Here is a 17044-nt window from a genome sequence, read left to right as displayed (position 1 = left end):
ACTGAGGATTGAATCCAAGGGTGCTACACCCCCAGCCCTTTTTAAACTTTATTTTGAGACAAGGTCAGGCTAAGTTACTGAAGCTGGCCTTGACCTTGCCACCTCCTGCCTCAGCAGTCCCTGTAGAACAAATCCTTGTTTGTAGTTGGACCTCTGTAACAATGATTATTTATCTATCTATTTGTTTGTTGGTTGGTTGGTACTAGGGATCAAACTCAGGGGCGCTTAACCACTGATCCACATTCCCAGCCCTTTTTATTTTATTTTTTTATTTTGAGACAGGGTCTCACTAAGTTGCTTAGGGCCTCCCTAAATTGCTGAGGCTGCCTTTGAATTTGCAATCCTCCTGCCTCAGCTTCCCGAATCCCCAGGATCACAGGCAACACACCATGCCACATGGCCCTCCATAGCAATTATTTGTAGAAATATTAGCTAACATTTAGTTAGTAATTGTTATATATGCACCTTACTCTGTTTTAAGTTTTGAGTAGATATGTACTTATTTAATTCTGAAAACTAGCCCTATTGTGCAAGAGTAAATGCACAGAAAAGCTCAGCTGTGAGTTTAAGTAGTCTGACTCTGGCTGTCAAGCTCCTAACCATAACCATTATGCAAGATGCCTTTAAGTGAATGAATCAATGAATCAGACTGATCTGGGTCCAAATACTAGCTGTCATTTAGCCTCATGATCTTGAGCTAAGAGATTCTTCCCCCTTTTTCTGGGGGTGCTGGGGATTGAAACCAGGACCTGGCCCAAGCTAGGTAAGTAGTCGACCTCTCGACCGCAGATTCTTCATCGTTGAAGGTCAAGTCCCCCTTCCAAGTTCATGAAGATGCTGGAGGCTCTCAGATAACAGCACAGGCACACACGCACGCTCGCACACTCAATAACAATGCGGAGGGAGGTAGGAGCCCTGGAGGGCTGCGCCAGGTCGCCGCCTGGTGCGAGGTGTGGCCGCCTACAGGCAGCCAAAGTCTGGGCTCACAGGTTCTCCTCGTTTGCTGACACCCTACCTGGGGCCCAGGGCGCTTTCTCCGCCCCGCCAACCCCGAAGCCCGGGAAAAACTAGGCGACCTGCGAGATCGGCTCCTGCGTACATTCCCAACCTCGGGCGGCGGCGGCGGTGGTCCGGGAGAGATCCGACCGCGGGGAGAGAAGCCAGCCAGCAGGTGAGGGGATAGGCTGCTGCCCCACCCGCCTCCGCCTGATTTCGTGGGGGAGGAAGCCGCCTGGCTCCCGCCCCTCACTGACCCAGCCTCGGGAAGCCTCGGGAGGAGGAAGAGGCGACCTGCGAGATGGAGGCGGCCGGCACCTGGGTGCTGCTGCTGGCGCTGCTGCTGCTGCTGCTGACGCTGGCGCTGCCCTGGAACCGGGCCCGAGGCCACCTGCCCCCGGGGCCCGCGCCGCTGCCGCTGCTGGGGAACCTCCTGCAACTGCGTCCCGGGGCGCTGTACTCCGGCTTCCTGCAGGTGAGGGGCGGCGGAGGCCACCTGGCCGGGGGTTGAGGGTCCTCTGTGTGCCAGGGCACAGGGGTTCTCGAGTGTCCCAGGAATATCCCAGAGCAAAGGGGCTAGGATGCCCTGCGAGATGGAGGACAGGAGCAGGTTGTCCAGGGTTGAGAAGGAGAGGGGTACCCTGGAGAGAGTATCCTCGCTGGGGACCGGGCTGGGAGGGGCAGAGCCCCCAGATTCCTGGAGGGGGGTGAGAGGTAGGAAGCAGGGGTTCCAGGGCAGAGGACTCCACAGAATGCTGGGGAGCTGGTGGCCTGGGACCAAAGGTTAGGATGGAGCCTTCAAAAGTAGTGGCTGGTGGTACTGGGCTTGTCCCCGGAGGAGAGGAAGTGTCCTGAGTGGGGATGAGAAGAAGGAAGCGAGGGTCTCTGGGGTGCTGTGGAGGGGGAGGGAGGTCGGAGGTCTCTGGGCTCCGAGGAGGGGGCCTCCCAGGCTGAAGGAACCTGCCTGCAGAGACACAGGGTGTGGGAGGACGGGGGCAGCCGCTAGGAGGGAGCTGAGCTCCTGGGACCTGGTGGGAAGAAGGGGAGGCAGTCCCAACCTTCAGGGGGTGGGGTGGGAAGAGACGCCCCATCCTAGAGCATTCTGAGGGACTTTGAGGACATAGAAAGGGGGTGGGCGTCTGGGGAGGGGCAGTGCTTAACAATATCTGCCCTAGAATTTGAGGTTTTAGTAGTGATGGAAAGGGAAGGGGGAGAGGGAGCACTTCTGTAGCTCAAAACTAGTTTGGAACTGTCCCAGGGTCAGAGGTTAGGGTCTGGCAGGAAGTAGGGGGATGAGATCTGGGAGGAAGGGGCCTGGGAGCCTGGTGCAGAAAGAGAACTAGCCTCTGACAGGGGCTCTTTCTGCTTGGGGGGAGAGGACAAGTTCCTGGTTTGTACCAGACCAGATGGCTCCTCCTAGGACTGGGTTCCATCAGGATGGAGGCCCCTTGGCTGACAGTGGCAGTCCCGGCCCCACAGCAGCTGGCCCCCTCTCCCTCTCTGCCCACAGCTGAGTGAAAAGTATGGGCCAGTGTTCACTGTGCACCTGGGCCCCTGGCGGAGAGTGGTGGTCCTGGTTGGGCATGAGGCTGTGCAGGAGGCCCTGGGAGGTCAAGCGGAGGAATTCAGCGGGCGGGGAACCCTGGCGACGCTGGACCAGGTTTTTGATGGTCATGGTGAGTCATGAGAGGAGTGGGGGGCTGCTGGGTCTTGCCCCCACTTACAGGTACGTGACCTTTTGCATGTAGCTTAGTGCCTCTGTTCCCTTCTCTGGGAAGTGGGACAAGAATTGTACCTATCACATAGGGTTGTCCCAAGGAGGAAAAGAAGATGGGGCCTTGTGCAGTTACTAATCACGGACCCAAGTGAAGCCCCAGGGTGGGAGAACTTTCAAGGCTCTGGAATTGATAGGCGAACACTCACAATACAAAAAATATAAGTATCCTCCGTGTTAAGACAGAAGGAGGCGACCCGTGCTTTGCTCAGCTGGTGACATAGCCCCTGTCCTGCTCCCCCAGAGCACCTAGGCTTAGTGAGGAGACAGAGCTGTCACCAGACACTGACAACTCAAAGGGGTTGGCCATGATGGGGAGGCCCAGACTGTCCTGGGGGAAGCCCTGGGACTATAGGAATCCAAAAAAGGGGACCTAACTCGGACTATGGGGTGGGGAACATCCAAAAAGTGGGCCTAGAAGAGAAGATGTCTGGGTTAGGACTCAGGATAAGAGGGAAGGGTGTTCCAGGCAGAAAGACCAGATTGTACAAAAGCACTGACAGCCCGTCATGCCTGCCCTGTATGGGACAGATGCAGCGTCCACTCAGTGTGAGAGAGGGGGCTTGGAATGAGACAACGGAGGAAGGAAATAGCCTTCTCAAATACTGAAGTGCAGCTTTCAGAGCTGGACACAGGACTGTGTACCGGGGGTGGGATGCGAGGGTTTAGGGACAGCTTCTCAGAGGTGGTGACATTTAAGCTGGAATGTAAGTGGAGTTAGTTCACCTAGAAGGGAGGTTCTGAGAGGCATATAGGCAGAGGGAGCAGCAGGTCCAAAGGCTGGTTGGCAGGGGCAGGAAGTGAGAGAAGCCTGGCCGTGAGTAATGAACTGAGAGGTCAGGAGACCCTGCTCGTGGAGGGCCTGAGTCACACCAGAGCCTTTCCTGGAAACCTTGAAGTATTTTAATTAATTAATTAGTTATTTAGTTAGTTTTGGTACTTGGAACTGAACCTAGAGGTGCTTTACCACTGAGCTACCTCCCAACCCTTTTTTATTTCTCATTTTGAGACAGCATCTTGCTGTGTTGCCCAGGCTGACCTTGACTTTGTGATCCAGGTTCACTGGTTACTGCAGAGGGACAGAACTGAAGGCTGGGAGCCCAGAGAGGACCCCAGCTGACCAGGGCAGGGCCCAGATGGATGGTGCACTGAGATGGGGAAGGAGAGATACTGACTCCAGTTTGGAACAGGGGTGGAGGGGACACAGGGAAGAACAGGGGACACCAGGAGGAGGTGTCCATCCAGGAGGCCACTACTGGCCAGCATTCAAGAGGTAGAAACACTAAACTCAGAGCAAGAGAAGATCTTCTAGAGCAGGTGTCTTGAATAAAGGAGGAAGAGAGCTGAGTCCCATCCTTCCTGTCTTCCCAACTGTGGGGCAGAGGATTCAGTGGTGCTCTGTATCTGCTAGGATGCACGGGTGGGAGGAAGAGGAAAGAAGGTGAACAGGTGGAAGGAAGGAATTTTTACTCACCCTGGTTAATCACAGAGCAAAAGGAGCCTGGATCATCCCAGTTGCGTGTGCATTTATTGAGCACCTACTGAGTCTTCATGCCTGAGGGAGGCTGGTATGGATTCAGGACAGGGATCTGGGGGCACCTCCCTGAGTCTAGACTTCCACACAGGAGTTTTCTTTGCCAACGGGGAGCGATGGAAGCAGCTCAGAAAGTTCACCATGCTGGCCTTGCGGGACCTGGGCATGGGGAAGCGAGAAGGCGAGGAGCTGATCCAGGAGGAGGTCCAGTGTCTGGTGGAGGCTTTCCGGGAAACAGAAGGTCAGAGCAAGGGCCTGGCTGAGTCGGGAGAGAGGGGGAAGCCTGGGGCTTTGAGGCTGGACTGGGGTCTCTGCTCACCTCCACTCTTTTCCATCTTGCTGCCCCATGAGGGTGTCACAAATCTCTTATGTCCCTGATGCTGTCACCTCCCTCTTTGGGGGCCTCCATCCCTCTTTTTTCCCTTTGCCACTGTTTCTTTCTGCCCGTCTTCCTCTATTTGTGTGTAATCCTCTCTGTCTCTCTATCCATTCACCTGTTTTTCTTTCTTTTTCTTTTTTTTTTATACTAGGGATTGAAGGGATTGACCACTGAGCTGCATCCCCAGTTCTTTTTTTTTTTTTTTTTTTTTGAGATGGGGTCTCATTAAGTTGCTGAGGGTCTCACTAAGTTCCCCAGCATCTTGTTAAATTGCTGAGACTGACCTCCAACTTGTGATCCTCCTGCCTCAGCCTCCCAAGTTACTGGAATGACGGGCACAGCCTATCTGTTTCTCTCTAGTTGGGCCTGCCCTCCGCTCTGTATTCAGGGGTCTGCCAAGTGCCATATTAGTTCCCTTGCCCTTCACACCCCCCAGGACGTCCATTTGATCCCTCCCTGCTGCTGGCCCAGGCCACTTCCAATGTCATCTGCTCCCTCACCTTTGGCCTCCGCTTCCCCTATAAGGACAAGGAGTTTCAGGCTATCATACAGGCCGCTGGTGATACTCTGCTGGGGATCAGCTCCCCATGGGGCCAGGTAAGTGTGTGGGATGCCTCTCCAGCCACCGTCCCCAAAGGTTCCTGCCAAGCCCTCTGAGAGCCAGCTGTTCTTCCACCCACAGACCTATGAGATGTTCTCCTGGCTCCTGCGACCCCTGCCAGGTCCCCACACACAGCTCCTCCATCACTTGGGCACCCTGGCCACCTTTGCAGCCCAGCAGGTGCAACGGCACCGGGGGAGCCTGGACAGCTCAGGACCTGCTCGTGATGTTGTGGATGCCTTCCTGCTCAAGATGGCGCAGGTGGGGACGAAGTGGGAGGGATGCATGAATCTGCCTTAAATGGAGTTGGTGGTCTGGCTGGCCCCCTGGGTCAACTGTGCCTGGGGATCTCGACTGGATCTGTGTGTCTCTCTGTGTGTCCCTGTGTATGTGTCCCTGCATGTGTGTGCACACCTCTTCTCCATCTTTCTGTCTGTTCGGCTCTCTGTCTGCCTCTGTGTGTTGTTCTCCCTGGCTCCCCTCACCCCCACCCTCAGAATGCCTTTAGTGCAGGTGTCTCTGTCCCTTTGTCACCTCTGTTCCTCCCTCAGCCTGTTTCAGGTCCTGTCCCCAGCAGTTCTTCACCCCCCCCCACACACACACTCCCCCCATTCACACTGGATGGGAGTTTTATGTGAATTACAATCACTGAATGATGAGTCCTTACAATTTAAAATTATAGCCAGGTGCCATGGCACACTCCTGTTATCCCAGGGGCCCAGGAGGCTGAAGCAGGAGGATCACAAATACAAGGCCAGCCTCAGCAACTTAGCGAGGCCCTAAGCAACTTAGTGAGAGCCTGTCTCTAAACAAATACAAAAAAGTGCTGGAGATCAGTCCTCACTTCTCCACTTTTCCCAAATGTTTATGTAAAATCCCTGACCGTTCTTTTAACTTGCTGTGCTGCACCCCAAACCTGACTCCTCTGGACTTCTATTTCCCACAGCCTGTGTTCTCTGAGCCCCTCTCCCTGGTTTCTCCCAGGAGGAACAAAAGCCAAACACGGAATTCACTGAGAAGAATTTGCTGATGACGGTCACTTATCTCTTGTTTGCTGGGACAATGACGATAGGTGCCACTGTCCGATACGCCCTCCTGCTCCTGCTGAAACATCCTCAGGTCCAAAGTAAGATCCTTTTCTACCAGCTAACCTCGGAACAGAAGTAAGCATTTAAGAGGGGAAATGTGCAGGCTGAGCCAGAGCGCGGACATAAAAATGAGCATTTTGGGCCCCTGAGCTATGAGAAATTGGGGGCTGCCAGTTGCAGTATGGAGCATGGTGACACACAAGGCAGGAGACTTCTGCAGGGTCTTGTCACCTTGGTAGTCCATTGTAAGCCTGGATTGTTGGCCGCAGAGAGCTATGAAAGAATTTTGAGCAGGGGAACGCAGGGTCTGTTTTGCATTTTAGAAAAACCTTTGTGCTCTGCCCGAAGAAGTAGATTATAAAGGGGGAGAGAGGATGCCAGGAACCCAAGGAGCAGGAGAGGGACCTGAACAGGGAGGACAGAGCTGGACCAGGCTGTGAAGAAGGAAGAGGAGGCAGAATCGATAGGTCTGGAGAACAAGAGAAGGAGATACGCAGAGACGGGTTCCAGTTTCTGGCTGGAGACAGGGCCCACCCTGAGCTGGGGACAGGAAGGATGATGAAGGAGCTGGTCTCAAGGAATACAGCAAAGCCAGTCTGGAATAAATTGAGTCTGCAGCCACCAAGGAGGAGGGATCCAGGAGACCACAAGATGTACAAGTCAGGGCTGTAGATTAAAAATGTGGGGTCATCAGAGCATGGGCCGGAGCTGAACTGCCACAGTGATAGAGGGGTGTGGGGGTAAGGGGCAGGGCTGGGAATGAGTGCCAAGGAATTCCAGCATTTCCGGATCAGGCAGCCGTGTTAAATGTAGTCAGCTCAGTGGCGTGGGGACTGACTTGGAAGAAGAGACTTGGGGCCTGGTGGCTTTGGTGAAATTTGCTGTGACATCAGGCAAGTGACTCGGGCTCCCAGTTTCCTCATCTGGGAAATGGAGATGGATAATGGTATCCTCTCTTAATGGGAAATGAAATGCTCAGCACAGAGGATGTGTGGGTCCTGGGCTCAGGGAAGTTGGGGGGCTGCTCCTCCCCACCATCCCTGCCAGCCTCACCCCAATTACCACAGCTTCCAAAAGGAAGATTACAGGGTTCCCCCCCACCCCTGACCCCTCACCCCTTCTCTTGCTTACAGAGCGTGTGCGGGAGGAACTGACACGGGAACTGGGAACTGGCCGGGCTCCAAGTCTGGGGGACCGTGCCCGCCTTCCTTACACAGATGCAGTTCTGCACGAGGCACAGCGGCTGCTGGCGCTGGTGCCCATGGGGATGCCCCACTCCCTCACGAGGACCACTTGCTTCCGAGGGTACATCCTGCCCCAGGTGGGTTTATGGACAGCCAAGGTCTAGTAGTTGTCTCTGCCCTTGGGGCTTGAGTCTGTTGCTAATGGTGTGTCTTTTTCTTGATCTTAATGTATGTCTGTCTGTCCATCAGTCCCTGCTGCAGACATACAGTGTCTCCCATTCAGTCCATTCAGTCTCTGCCCCTTTGTTGGAGAGAAATTCAGACCCAGAACCACTAGGGGGCAACGTATGCAAAACCCTGAAGCAGTTGCTGCTTGGTGTAGAATCAAATCCGCGGCTGTTAGAAATCAGCCACTGGGACCTTGGAAAAATCTCTTCCTCCTCTGTCCTTCAATATACCCCTCTTCTAAATTTAGAACTCTAACAGTATCAATTTAGAGTCCTAATATAATGCTAATAAACATCAAAGCAGCTCTTGGTGGTAGGGATGGGGGGATTTTATATATGACAGCAATAATATAATGATAACAAGAATCATAGGTTTCAGCACTTGAGGATCTGCTGGGTCAGGTATTGTGAGTACTTTACATATGTATTATTTTCTTTCTTTTTTTTCTTGCTGTACTAGAGACTGAACCCAGGTACACTTTATCACTGAGCTATATTCCCAGCCCTCTTTATTTATTTATTTATTTATGAGAGAATTTTTTTTTTTAATATTTATTTTTTAGTTTTCGGCAGACACAGCATCTTTGTTTGTATGTGGTGCTGAGGATCGAATGCGGGCCACGTGCATGCCAGGCGAGCACACTACCACTTGAGCCACAACCCCAGCCCTTTATTTTTATTTTGAGACAAGATCTCACTCAGTTGAGAGGCAGGCCTGGAACTTGATATCCTCCTGCTTTAGCCTTCTGAGTCACTGGGATTATAGATGTGTGCCCCAGAACCTGGCTTTATGTCTTACTTTATCTCCAAAACAACTGTATACAATTATCATGCCCAATTCACAGACGAAGAAACTGAGAGCTTGCAAGGTTAGAAGGCTTGCCAAGGTCACCCAGCTTGCAATCAGGGAAGCAGGATTTGAAACTAGAATCTATGCTTTAACTATTTCTATTTGTGCCTGCCCTCCCCCGCCTCCCTTTCTCTTATACTCACGTGAACTGGTTGGTGTTCAGTGCTTTTTTGTTATTTTAACAGCAATAACATGGCCTTTTCCTGGAACCTCTCACCTTCCCAACTCGGTGCCCATTAGCTAGACTCCCTGACAGAGAAAGTGTCCCCCCTGCCAGGCACAGTGGTGCACATCTATAATCCCAGCAACTCAGGAGGCTGAGGCAGGAGGATCACAAGTTCAAGGCCAACCTTGGCAACTTAGAGAGATGCTGTCTCAAAATTAAAAATAAGAAGGGCTGGTATGTAGCTCAGTGTTAAAGCACCCTGGGTTCCATCCCCAGGGCCCAAGGAGGAAAATTAAGAAAGTTTCATCCCTCTCCTCATACTCCCTTCCTTGCCTTCATCCTCCACTGCACAACCCTGGGAACTCACCTGAGAGGCTGCCACTCTCTCTGAACCTGGGCAGGGGGAGACTTCATGGACAGCCCTGCCGCTTGTCTTCATCTCTGTAAGATGGTGGCTTAGACAGGCACAGCTGAATCACAGCACACTCCCAAAGATTCAAAACAAAGGAAAAATAATGAGCTCTGCCAAGCTCTCTAAATGGTTACCTTGAGCAACTGCTTAAGTTCTCTGGGCCTGAATTTCCCCATCTTAAAACAGGAATGATATTCCTACCTGCCTCCTAGGATTGTTCAAAGATTTTGTATGTATATGCATGTGAGTACATGTGAGTACATGTTCCTGTTAGATATGTGAGGTAGCATGTGTGAGTGCCATTAATGCTAATGTTGGGTGTTTTGGGTTTTAGTTTGGGTACTGGGGATTAAATCCAGGGGCACTTTACCACTGAGCCATATCCCCAGTCCTTTTTATTTTTTATTTTGGGATAGGGTCTCACTAAGTTGCTTAGGGCCTTGATAAATTTCTGAGGCTGGCCTTGAACTTATGATCCTCCTGCCTCATCCTCCTGAGTCACTGGAACTACTAGCATGCCCCGCCACACCCAGCCATCCCCTGTCCTTTTAATTTTTGTTTTGTTTTGTTTTGTTTTGAGACAGGTCTCACTAAGTTGCTGAGGGTCTGGCTAAGTTTCCCAGGCTGGACTTGAACTTGAGTCACCCTTGCCTCAGCCTCCCCACTTGCTGGCATTACAGGCATGCACCACACCCAGCAGTTGGCATACTTTGTGAACTACTTTGTGAACCGTGTCCCCAGCTGTCCAGACTTGTATTCTGCACTGGGGAACTGGGTGGCCTGGGATAGTGAGGGACTTGCAGTTTTATTATTTCCCCTCAGGGCACTGAGATCTTCCCTGTCCTTGGTTCCGTCCTGCATGACCCCAAAGTCTTTGAGCGGCCAGAGGAGTTCAACCCAGACCGTTTTCTGGATGAGAATGGACAGTTCAAGAAGCATGAGGCGTTCCTGCCCTTCTCCTTAGGTATCTGCTGCTATGACCACTGGCCCTGGCTGGCACGGCTGTCAGTGCCTGGTAGGGCAGCCCTGCATCCCCAGCTCATCCTCGGCTCCCCCTAGGAGCCCGGGTATGAACAGAGTTGTCTGAGCCCCCTCTCCTCTTCTTGCCAGGTAAGCGCGTCTGCCTCGGCGAGGGCTTGGCGCGAGCGGAGCTCTTCCTTTTCTTCGCTGCCATCCTACAGGCCTTCTCTCTGGAGAGCCCAGGCCCCCTGAGCACCCTGAGCCTCCAGCCAGCTGTCAGTGGCCTCTTCAACATCCCACCCGCCTTCCAGCTGCAGGTCCACCCTGCTGAAGAAGGAGGGAGCTTGGGGCGGAGGTAGCCACTTGGAAAGAGGCTGCCAGCCTCGGTGGCATGCGTGGACAGGGTGTATCTCCAGAGCCACGAGCCTGCACTGAAGGGGCTCCCACCTACCCACACATATGTTTTCTGGAATTTTCACAGACAAGTGGCCTGTGCTGCTGCCGAGGCATCAGCCACATGCCCATACTCACCCACGAGGGCCACCACTGCTATCTGCAGAAATGCAAGCACTTGTCCAGCTAACCCAGCAGCCCATGCCAACCCACGGTTCCCTGGGCTCTCAACCTGCATGTGGGAGTCCAGCCACCATGCTCACAGCTCTCACACACCCGTGCCACCATCTCTGGGTGCCTGCCACAGAGAGCAAAATGCACCTCCTGGGTCATGCCACAGTCAGGGTGTCCCGTCAGCCCCAGTATGCTCCATTGGGTGACCTCACTGCCCTCCAAGCTCATAAGCACCCCTGTCCACACACGCCAACCACTGATCCATTCAGCCAGCCCTCGCATGACACCTTCCTGGCTCCCACTGAGACATGCTGCTCTTACAGAGGCACAGTCCCCAGTCAGCTCCATACCTTTGTCCCTCAGGGACACCCTTTTAGGAGTACCCCTTTCAGTAAATTTTCTCCAATACAAATATTTTCTGATCTGCAATTAGGCACACAGACTTTGGACACCAGAGGACTCTCACCTGCTCCCACCACACACGCACGCACGCACAGCCCCTATTCTGTGGTCAAAGTCCCCATTAGGCCCTGGAAAGGGGCTAGATGTCCAAGCAGGGTCCAGGTCCCAACCCCCAGTGCCAGGAAGGAGGCCAGACCTGACCTCTTTGTGGCTTGAAGGTCTCCATTTTGCAATAAAAGTTTGTCTCTGGCCCCTGGTCTGGCCCAGGGCAGGGCCTACTGTGCCTGTGTGACTGTGTCTGTCCTAGTGAGTAAGGGGTGGAGATGGGGGAGTTCACCCCTCCCCTGAGGTTGGGCGGGAGCTGAAAAACATGGTCACCGCCCACCCTGGCTGTTGACATCAGGACCAGATGTGGGGCTGAGAGGGGAGGGAAGGGGAGGGACAGGGCTGGGGCTGATGGCCGGTTGCTCAGCCAGGGAAAGCCCAAAGCTGATGGATTCAAACCCTGAGAAGTGTCTGAAAACAGATGTACGCAGGCATCAACGCCCAAACCCTCCCCCACTGTCCTTGCCGTCCCTTCACAAGGAAACCAAAGGCATCTTTTTCCTTCTTAAATTATCTAAGGAAAGTTTTCCGCATGCAGGAGGCCCTGGGTTTGATTCCCAGCAACCAAAACAAGTTTTGTAATAAAATAGAAGAGAACCGTTAGTTTTCGGCAGACACAACATCTTTGTTTCTATGTGGTGCTGAGGATCAAACCCGGGCCGCGTGCATGCCAGGCGAGCGCGCTACCGCGCTTGAGCCACATCCCCAGCCCCTCATCTGTCACTCTTGAGTTATTTTAAGACAAATCCCAGAAAAAACTGAACATGCATGCCTAAGCATTAAGGACATTCCCTCTCTCAGCATTTTAGTTTTTTAATTAATTTTTATTTATTATTATTTTTGCATCCCTGGGTGGGTACAAATCCTCCAACATTTTATTATGACAGTTTTTTTATCCACTTTTTTTTTGTTCAGTGCTAGGGATTGAACCCAGGGCCTTTCACATACCAGGCAAGGATTTTACCACTGAACTAAGTCCCCAACCCCTGTGACAGTTTTTTAAACATGCAGCATAAGTGGAAGGAGTTGAGCATCTGCTGTGTCCAGGGTTCTCCCCCAGGCCTTTTGTTAGATTGTGACTTTTTTTTTTTTTTTACCTACCTGAGCATGGAGCTCAGGGAAATATCTCCAAGTACGTTACAGGCATCCGTTCATCTAAAAACTTAAAAGTCTATATTGTTAGTTAATATTTCCTTTTTAAAAAGCATTTTCCATGATATTATCACTTTTTAAATTATTGGATTTAACAGTACCATTCTTAATACTTTGACATTCCAAAAGGAATGAAGTTTAAAATTTTTCCTTTAAAAAAAAATTACGGTGATGACTTAGATCTCATTTGCACTCAAAAGTCAGATTCAGGGAAATTTGGAATTGGATAAAAATACCCGAAAATCATGGGGCTGGGGTTGTGGCTCAGTGGTAGAGTGCTCCCCTAGTATGTATGAGGCCCTGGGTTCGATCCTCAGCACCACATAAAAAATATATATACACAAAATAATGGTATTGTGTCCATCTACAACTAAAAAAATCAGAAAATCAATTTATTTAGAGGCACAGACCTTGCCCTGTATCAATATAAAAACTGACATCAGAGACTGGGCATAGATCAGGCCCAGACCCTGAGTTTCATCCACAGCACTGGGCGGGGGGTGGGGGACAAGAAAGCAAGCTGAGGATGATTTTAGTATCAAGAAAAAATATGCTTCAATACTAGGAATTATCGAACCCCAAAGTAAAAATAATTAGTATAGTCTTCAAATATATTTGTATGTGTGGCAAAATATAGATAACATTTTAACCTAAAGTACATGATTTAGTGCATTAAGTACGTTCACTATGTGTGAATAGCCATCCCCACTACACCTAAACCTTACGTCATCTCCAACAAAAACTACCTACTCAGTAACTCCCTCTTTGAAGTTTACCCTTTCGTTTTTCTTTTTTGGAGCTCTGGGTAGATGCTGGTTCATGTTCCATCACTGAGCTATATTCCCAGTCTTATTTACTTATTTAGGTACTGGGGATTGAATCCAGGGGTTCTCCACAACTGAGCTACATTCCCAACCATTTATTTATTTGTTTGTTTGTTTATTTAGGAGACAGGGTATCACTAAATCGCTGAGACTTGTCTTGAACTTGTGATCCTCCTTCCTCAGCCTCCTGAGTGCTAGGATTACAGACATGTTCCACCATGCTCACCTAGAGGGATCTTTTAATCAGATCCAGGGCTGGGGCTGTAGCTTAGTGGTAGAGTACTTGCTTCCATCCCTCACAAGGCCCTGCGTTTGATTTATTATTTTAAAAAAAATAATAATAAATAAATAAACAAAATGAGATCAGCTCCTGTCTCTCCCTTTCAAGTCCCACCAGGGGTTCCCACCATAGAATAAAGACCAGAGGCCTTCCCAGCCTTCCCAGGGGTTAACTTGGAACCCTCCCTGATCCATCCTCCCCCTGCTCCGGCCTCCATTCATTCCAGTCAGAAGGGCCTCCCCAGAGTTCATTGAGTCTGTCTCAGGCCGACCTGGAGGCCTTTGCACGGGCTGCTCCCTCTGCCTGGAATGCTCTTCTCTACGTGTTCATTCACTGATTTCCCTCAGACTCAATCACTACCTCTGAAGCCTTCCGCAGCCCTTTCTCTGAAATAGCACTTCCACTCTTTGCTGTCCCCTCCCCTGCCTTATTTCTCCTCAAGGTCCCATCCTGCATCCTAATACGTATTTTTGTGCCTGTTGTTTCTCCTCTCCTTACAACAGGAGTTCAATGAGGACATGGCCCTGTCCTGCTCACTGTGGAAGCACCAGTCCCCAACACAAAGGGCACTTCTATACCTGTCCTTCTCATTAAATAATAATTTTTTAAAAAGTGCATTTCTACCGGGCATCATGGCACACACCTGGAATCCCAGCGATGCTGGAGGATCACAAGTTCAAGGCCAGCCTTGACAGCTTAGTGAGACCTTGTCTTAAAAATAAATAAATAAAAAATAAAAAGGGCTGGGGATATAGCTCAGTGGTAGAGTGCCTCTGCATTTAATCCCCAGTACCAAAAAGAAAAGTATTTGAAGGTAAATTGTACTACACACATAGTAGGTTCTAGCAATCGGAACTCGAGTTAAGTGTGCTCACGGGCTCCAGGTAGCCACACTTCCAGCTGGCTCCACAGAGCCTTAGGTGGGCAGAAATCCCTAATATATCTAAACAAGGGGGCAGAACTTTGCACATATTTCCATCCCCCCAAAAGTCAGAATTATTGTCACCTATATGTCAAGGCTTTGTAAAGGATAGTGGAGTACAGTAGTAACTTAGATGTATAGTCAGCTACACCCTCCCGGACCCCACAGGCCAGCCAAGAAGACAGACAAAATTGTGCCAAATAAATCTATAATGACAACCCATGCAAAGTTTTGCACCACCCCTTCCCCCAAAGAAAGAAAAAGGACAGGATGTTGGGAGTGAACAACATGAGGGCCTAGGTCATACTGGGAGGGGCCGGGTAGTGATACAGTGGAGAGGGGACCCTAAGGATATGGATGAGGGGTATGTAGGAGTTGGGGACAGAAAGCTGAGCTGCAAAAAGATGCTCCAAGACCTGTAAGAAGGTTCTTTGGGTCAGAAAGTGAAAGACACCAAAGGAGAGGGAGGGTCAGGACTCTGAGGGGGTCCTCATGGGCCTCTGTAGGGGGTTTGTCTAAAAAGGTTGGGGGCAAGGCAGGGAGAAGGTTAGATTTGGGATTGGGAAACATTCTTCTGACTGCTGAATGGGAGAAGGAGTAGAGGCTGGTGGCCCAGGCTGGAGGCCAGGGCTGTGTCCAGGTGGGAGACACTGGGGCTGGACCAGGGTGGGGTTATAGGGAGAAACGAGGGCAGGTGGCAAAGAGGTCTGTGAGCTGAGTCTCCATGGATATCAGTAACTGGCTGTGCCCAGGAGGACCCCAAGGCTCAGGCCTGGGTGGCAGGATGAATGCTGGGGCCATCACCAAGGTGGGATACAAATGAGACAGCCCAAGGAGACTAATGGGGAAGGGTCCTGAGTGGCCTGCTGAGGAGCTACGTGCTCACCCCAAGGGCAGAGGGGAGTCACAGTTAAGAAGGGGAAAACAGGTCTAATTTGGGTCTCAGAAACATCCCTCTGGTTGCTAAAGAGGAGATGGATTGGAGGGAGAAAGAGGAGAGGAGGGGGCCTAGAGAAGGGGACAGAGAAAAACACCAGGAGGCCAAATAGACAGGACTTAATGATGAGCTGTTGGGATACGGAGACCCAAACAGAAATGGCCAAGGGCAGAGAGTCGGGCACCCAGCCACCTCGTACATAAGACTCCCAGGCACGCAGAGCCCCCTGTGCCCAACACACAGGGATGCAGAAATGGCCATGCAGGGGCAGCCAATACGCAGGTCCCGGATCTGCAAGGACCTGGATGCACAATGAGGCCAGAGGGAGGGAGCAGCGCAAGTGCAGAGACAGAGAAGTCCAAACCGCTGGGCACCTTGTCAGCTGTCATTGCCACGTGCAAGAAACTGCACGCACTTTGACCCAGATCACCCTCCAACTAGCCTGCTCCCTGGACCCTATTCTTAATCCCATCTTACAGAGGGACACGCTGAGGGACGGAGGCCAGTCACTTGCCCACAGTCACATCATTAGTGGGAGAGCTGGACTTGGGTCTGGGGGTGCTCCCATGAACGCACACACACTGGTGTCCAGCTTCTGTGTGTCAGCATCAGTGTCCCCTGGGATGCCCACCCAGCAGTGAACTTCCCTCTCTGAGCTTTCCCTAGGAGGCAGCTCCCGACCTGACTTGCCTGAAGGTGTCCATGGGCAGGCAGGGCAGCGTGCCCCTGCGTGCCTCTGCCTGCACCAGGCTCTGTGTCAATGCCATCTGAGTGTGTGTGTGTGTGCGTGTGTGTGTGTGTGTGTGTGTGTGTGTCCTTGTCCAAGGAGCCCTGAGTGTGAGGGGGGAATGAAGGGCCAAGGAGGCCTGGCTAGGGCCGGGCCCGGGGTGGAGGCAGGGGGCCGTCGTGGGCTGAGAGGGGAGTGGAGTTCTGGAAGAATGTTTACCAGACCCAGAGAGCCCAGGGGACAGCGCCCAGAACCCAGCACAGAGGCGCAGCCTCCTGCCTTCTGGGCCCAGGAGAGGGGCGCCGTCACCAGGGTCCCCGTCCCCCTTCCCCGCCTCCCTCCAAGGCCCCTTTAAGACCGGGCTGGTCCCCTGCTCTCGGGGTTAACCCCTTTCTGCCCAGGTGGCCCCCCGGGCTCCCGCCGGGGGCGGAGGCAGAGGGGGAGCCGGGGGCGGGGAAAGGGTTGTCCGAAGTCTGGGAGGAGAGGAGGCCGGGGACCGGGGACCGAGAAGGCGGCTGCCGAGGAGCGAAGCCGGCAGAGGGGCCCCGCTGGGCCAGGCGGGCAGTGCCAAAGCCGGGGAGCCCAGGGCTGGGGGGGAGGGCCGGGGACAGCCCGGCCCTGCCCCCTCCCCTGCAGGGCGCCCAGCAACTTCGGAGGAAAGTTTGGCCTCGGTGGCGCGGTGGGGCCGGAGGATGGGCAGGGCGCTGGCCTGGTGCTTGGTGCTGTGCTGCTGGGGGTGCGCGACCCCCGAGGGTGAGTGATGGGGGCCCTCGGGCCGGGCCACCCACCCAGGGACAAGGGAAGTGGAGAGAGGAGGCGGGGGATGGATGGCAGGTGGCGGGGTGCTGGGCTGGCTTAGGGAGTTTCCTTGGGACAACGGAGAGCGGACTCGGAGAGCGGAGAGGGGGAAACAGACTGGGAACTATCAAGACCGCAGGGAAGAGACGAGGCAGAGAG

The 17044-nt window shown here is 52.5% G+C and overlaps 2 protein-coding genes across 3 annotated transcripts in view; both read left to right on the top strand.

Moving 5' to 3' along the window:
• Positions 1-641: 641 nt before the first annotated feature.
• Positions 642-11429, top strand: LOC124100304 (cytochrome P450 2S1). The gene is made up of 9 exons (XM_046455807.2): positions 642-1471; positions 2507-2672; positions 4396-4545; positions 5120-5280; positions 5366-5545; positions 6269-6410; positions 7506-7693; positions 10034-10175; positions 10322-11429. The coding sequence occupies exons 1-9, from the start codon at positions 1298-1300 to the stop codon at positions 10528-10530; spliced, it is 1512 nt and encodes a 503-aa protein (XP_046311763.1). The 5' UTR covers positions 642-1297; the 3' UTR covers positions 10531-11429.
• A 4929-nt stretch (positions 11430-16358) lies between these two features.
• Positions 16359-17044, top strand: part of Axl (AXL receptor tyrosine kinase) — a 29098-nt gene continuing 28412 nt past the window's right edge. Inside the window, exon 1 of one of the 2 annotated variants that reach the window (XM_046455767.2) lies at positions 16359-16840. In XM_046455767.2, the coding sequence (XP_046311723.1) occupies positions 16780-16840 (61 nt within the window). In that variant the 5' untranslated portion in view covers positions 16359-16779. The remainder of the gene's footprint in view (positions 16841-17044) is intronic. The other variant, XM_046455766.2, reaches the window with a different exon arrangement.

Source organism: Marmota monax, unplaced genomic scaffold (genome assembly GCF_021218885.2).
Source record: "Marmota monax isolate L192 unplaced genomic scaffold, Marmota_monax_Labrador192_F-V1.1 WCK01_AAM20220418_F8-fsc00149, whole genome shotgun sequence".
Taxonomy (NCBI): domain Eukaryota; kingdom Metazoa; phylum Chordata; class Mammalia; order Rodentia; family Sciuridae; genus Marmota; species Marmota monax.
The sequence above is the reverse complement of the archived record's forward strand: the minus strand, read 5'-3'. Positions and strand labels throughout refer to the sequence as shown.

What these genes read in the sequence shown, in the direction of transcription:
- LOC124100304 (XM_046455807.2), top strand. Translation starts at nt 1,298, where the DNA reads ATGGAGGCGGCCGGCACCTGGGTGCTGCTGCTGGCGCTGCTGCTGCTG. An exon ending in CCAGGTTTTTGATGGTCATG is followed by an intron (nt 2,673 to 4,395) that starts GTGAGTCATGAG and finishes ACTTCCACACAG; the next exon opens with GAGTTTTCTTTGCCAACGGG. An exon ending in GTTCCTGCCCTTCTCCTTAG is followed by an intron (nt 10,176 to 10,321) that starts GTATCTGCTGCT and finishes TCTTCTTGCCAG; the next exon opens with GTAAGCGCGTCTGCCTCGGC.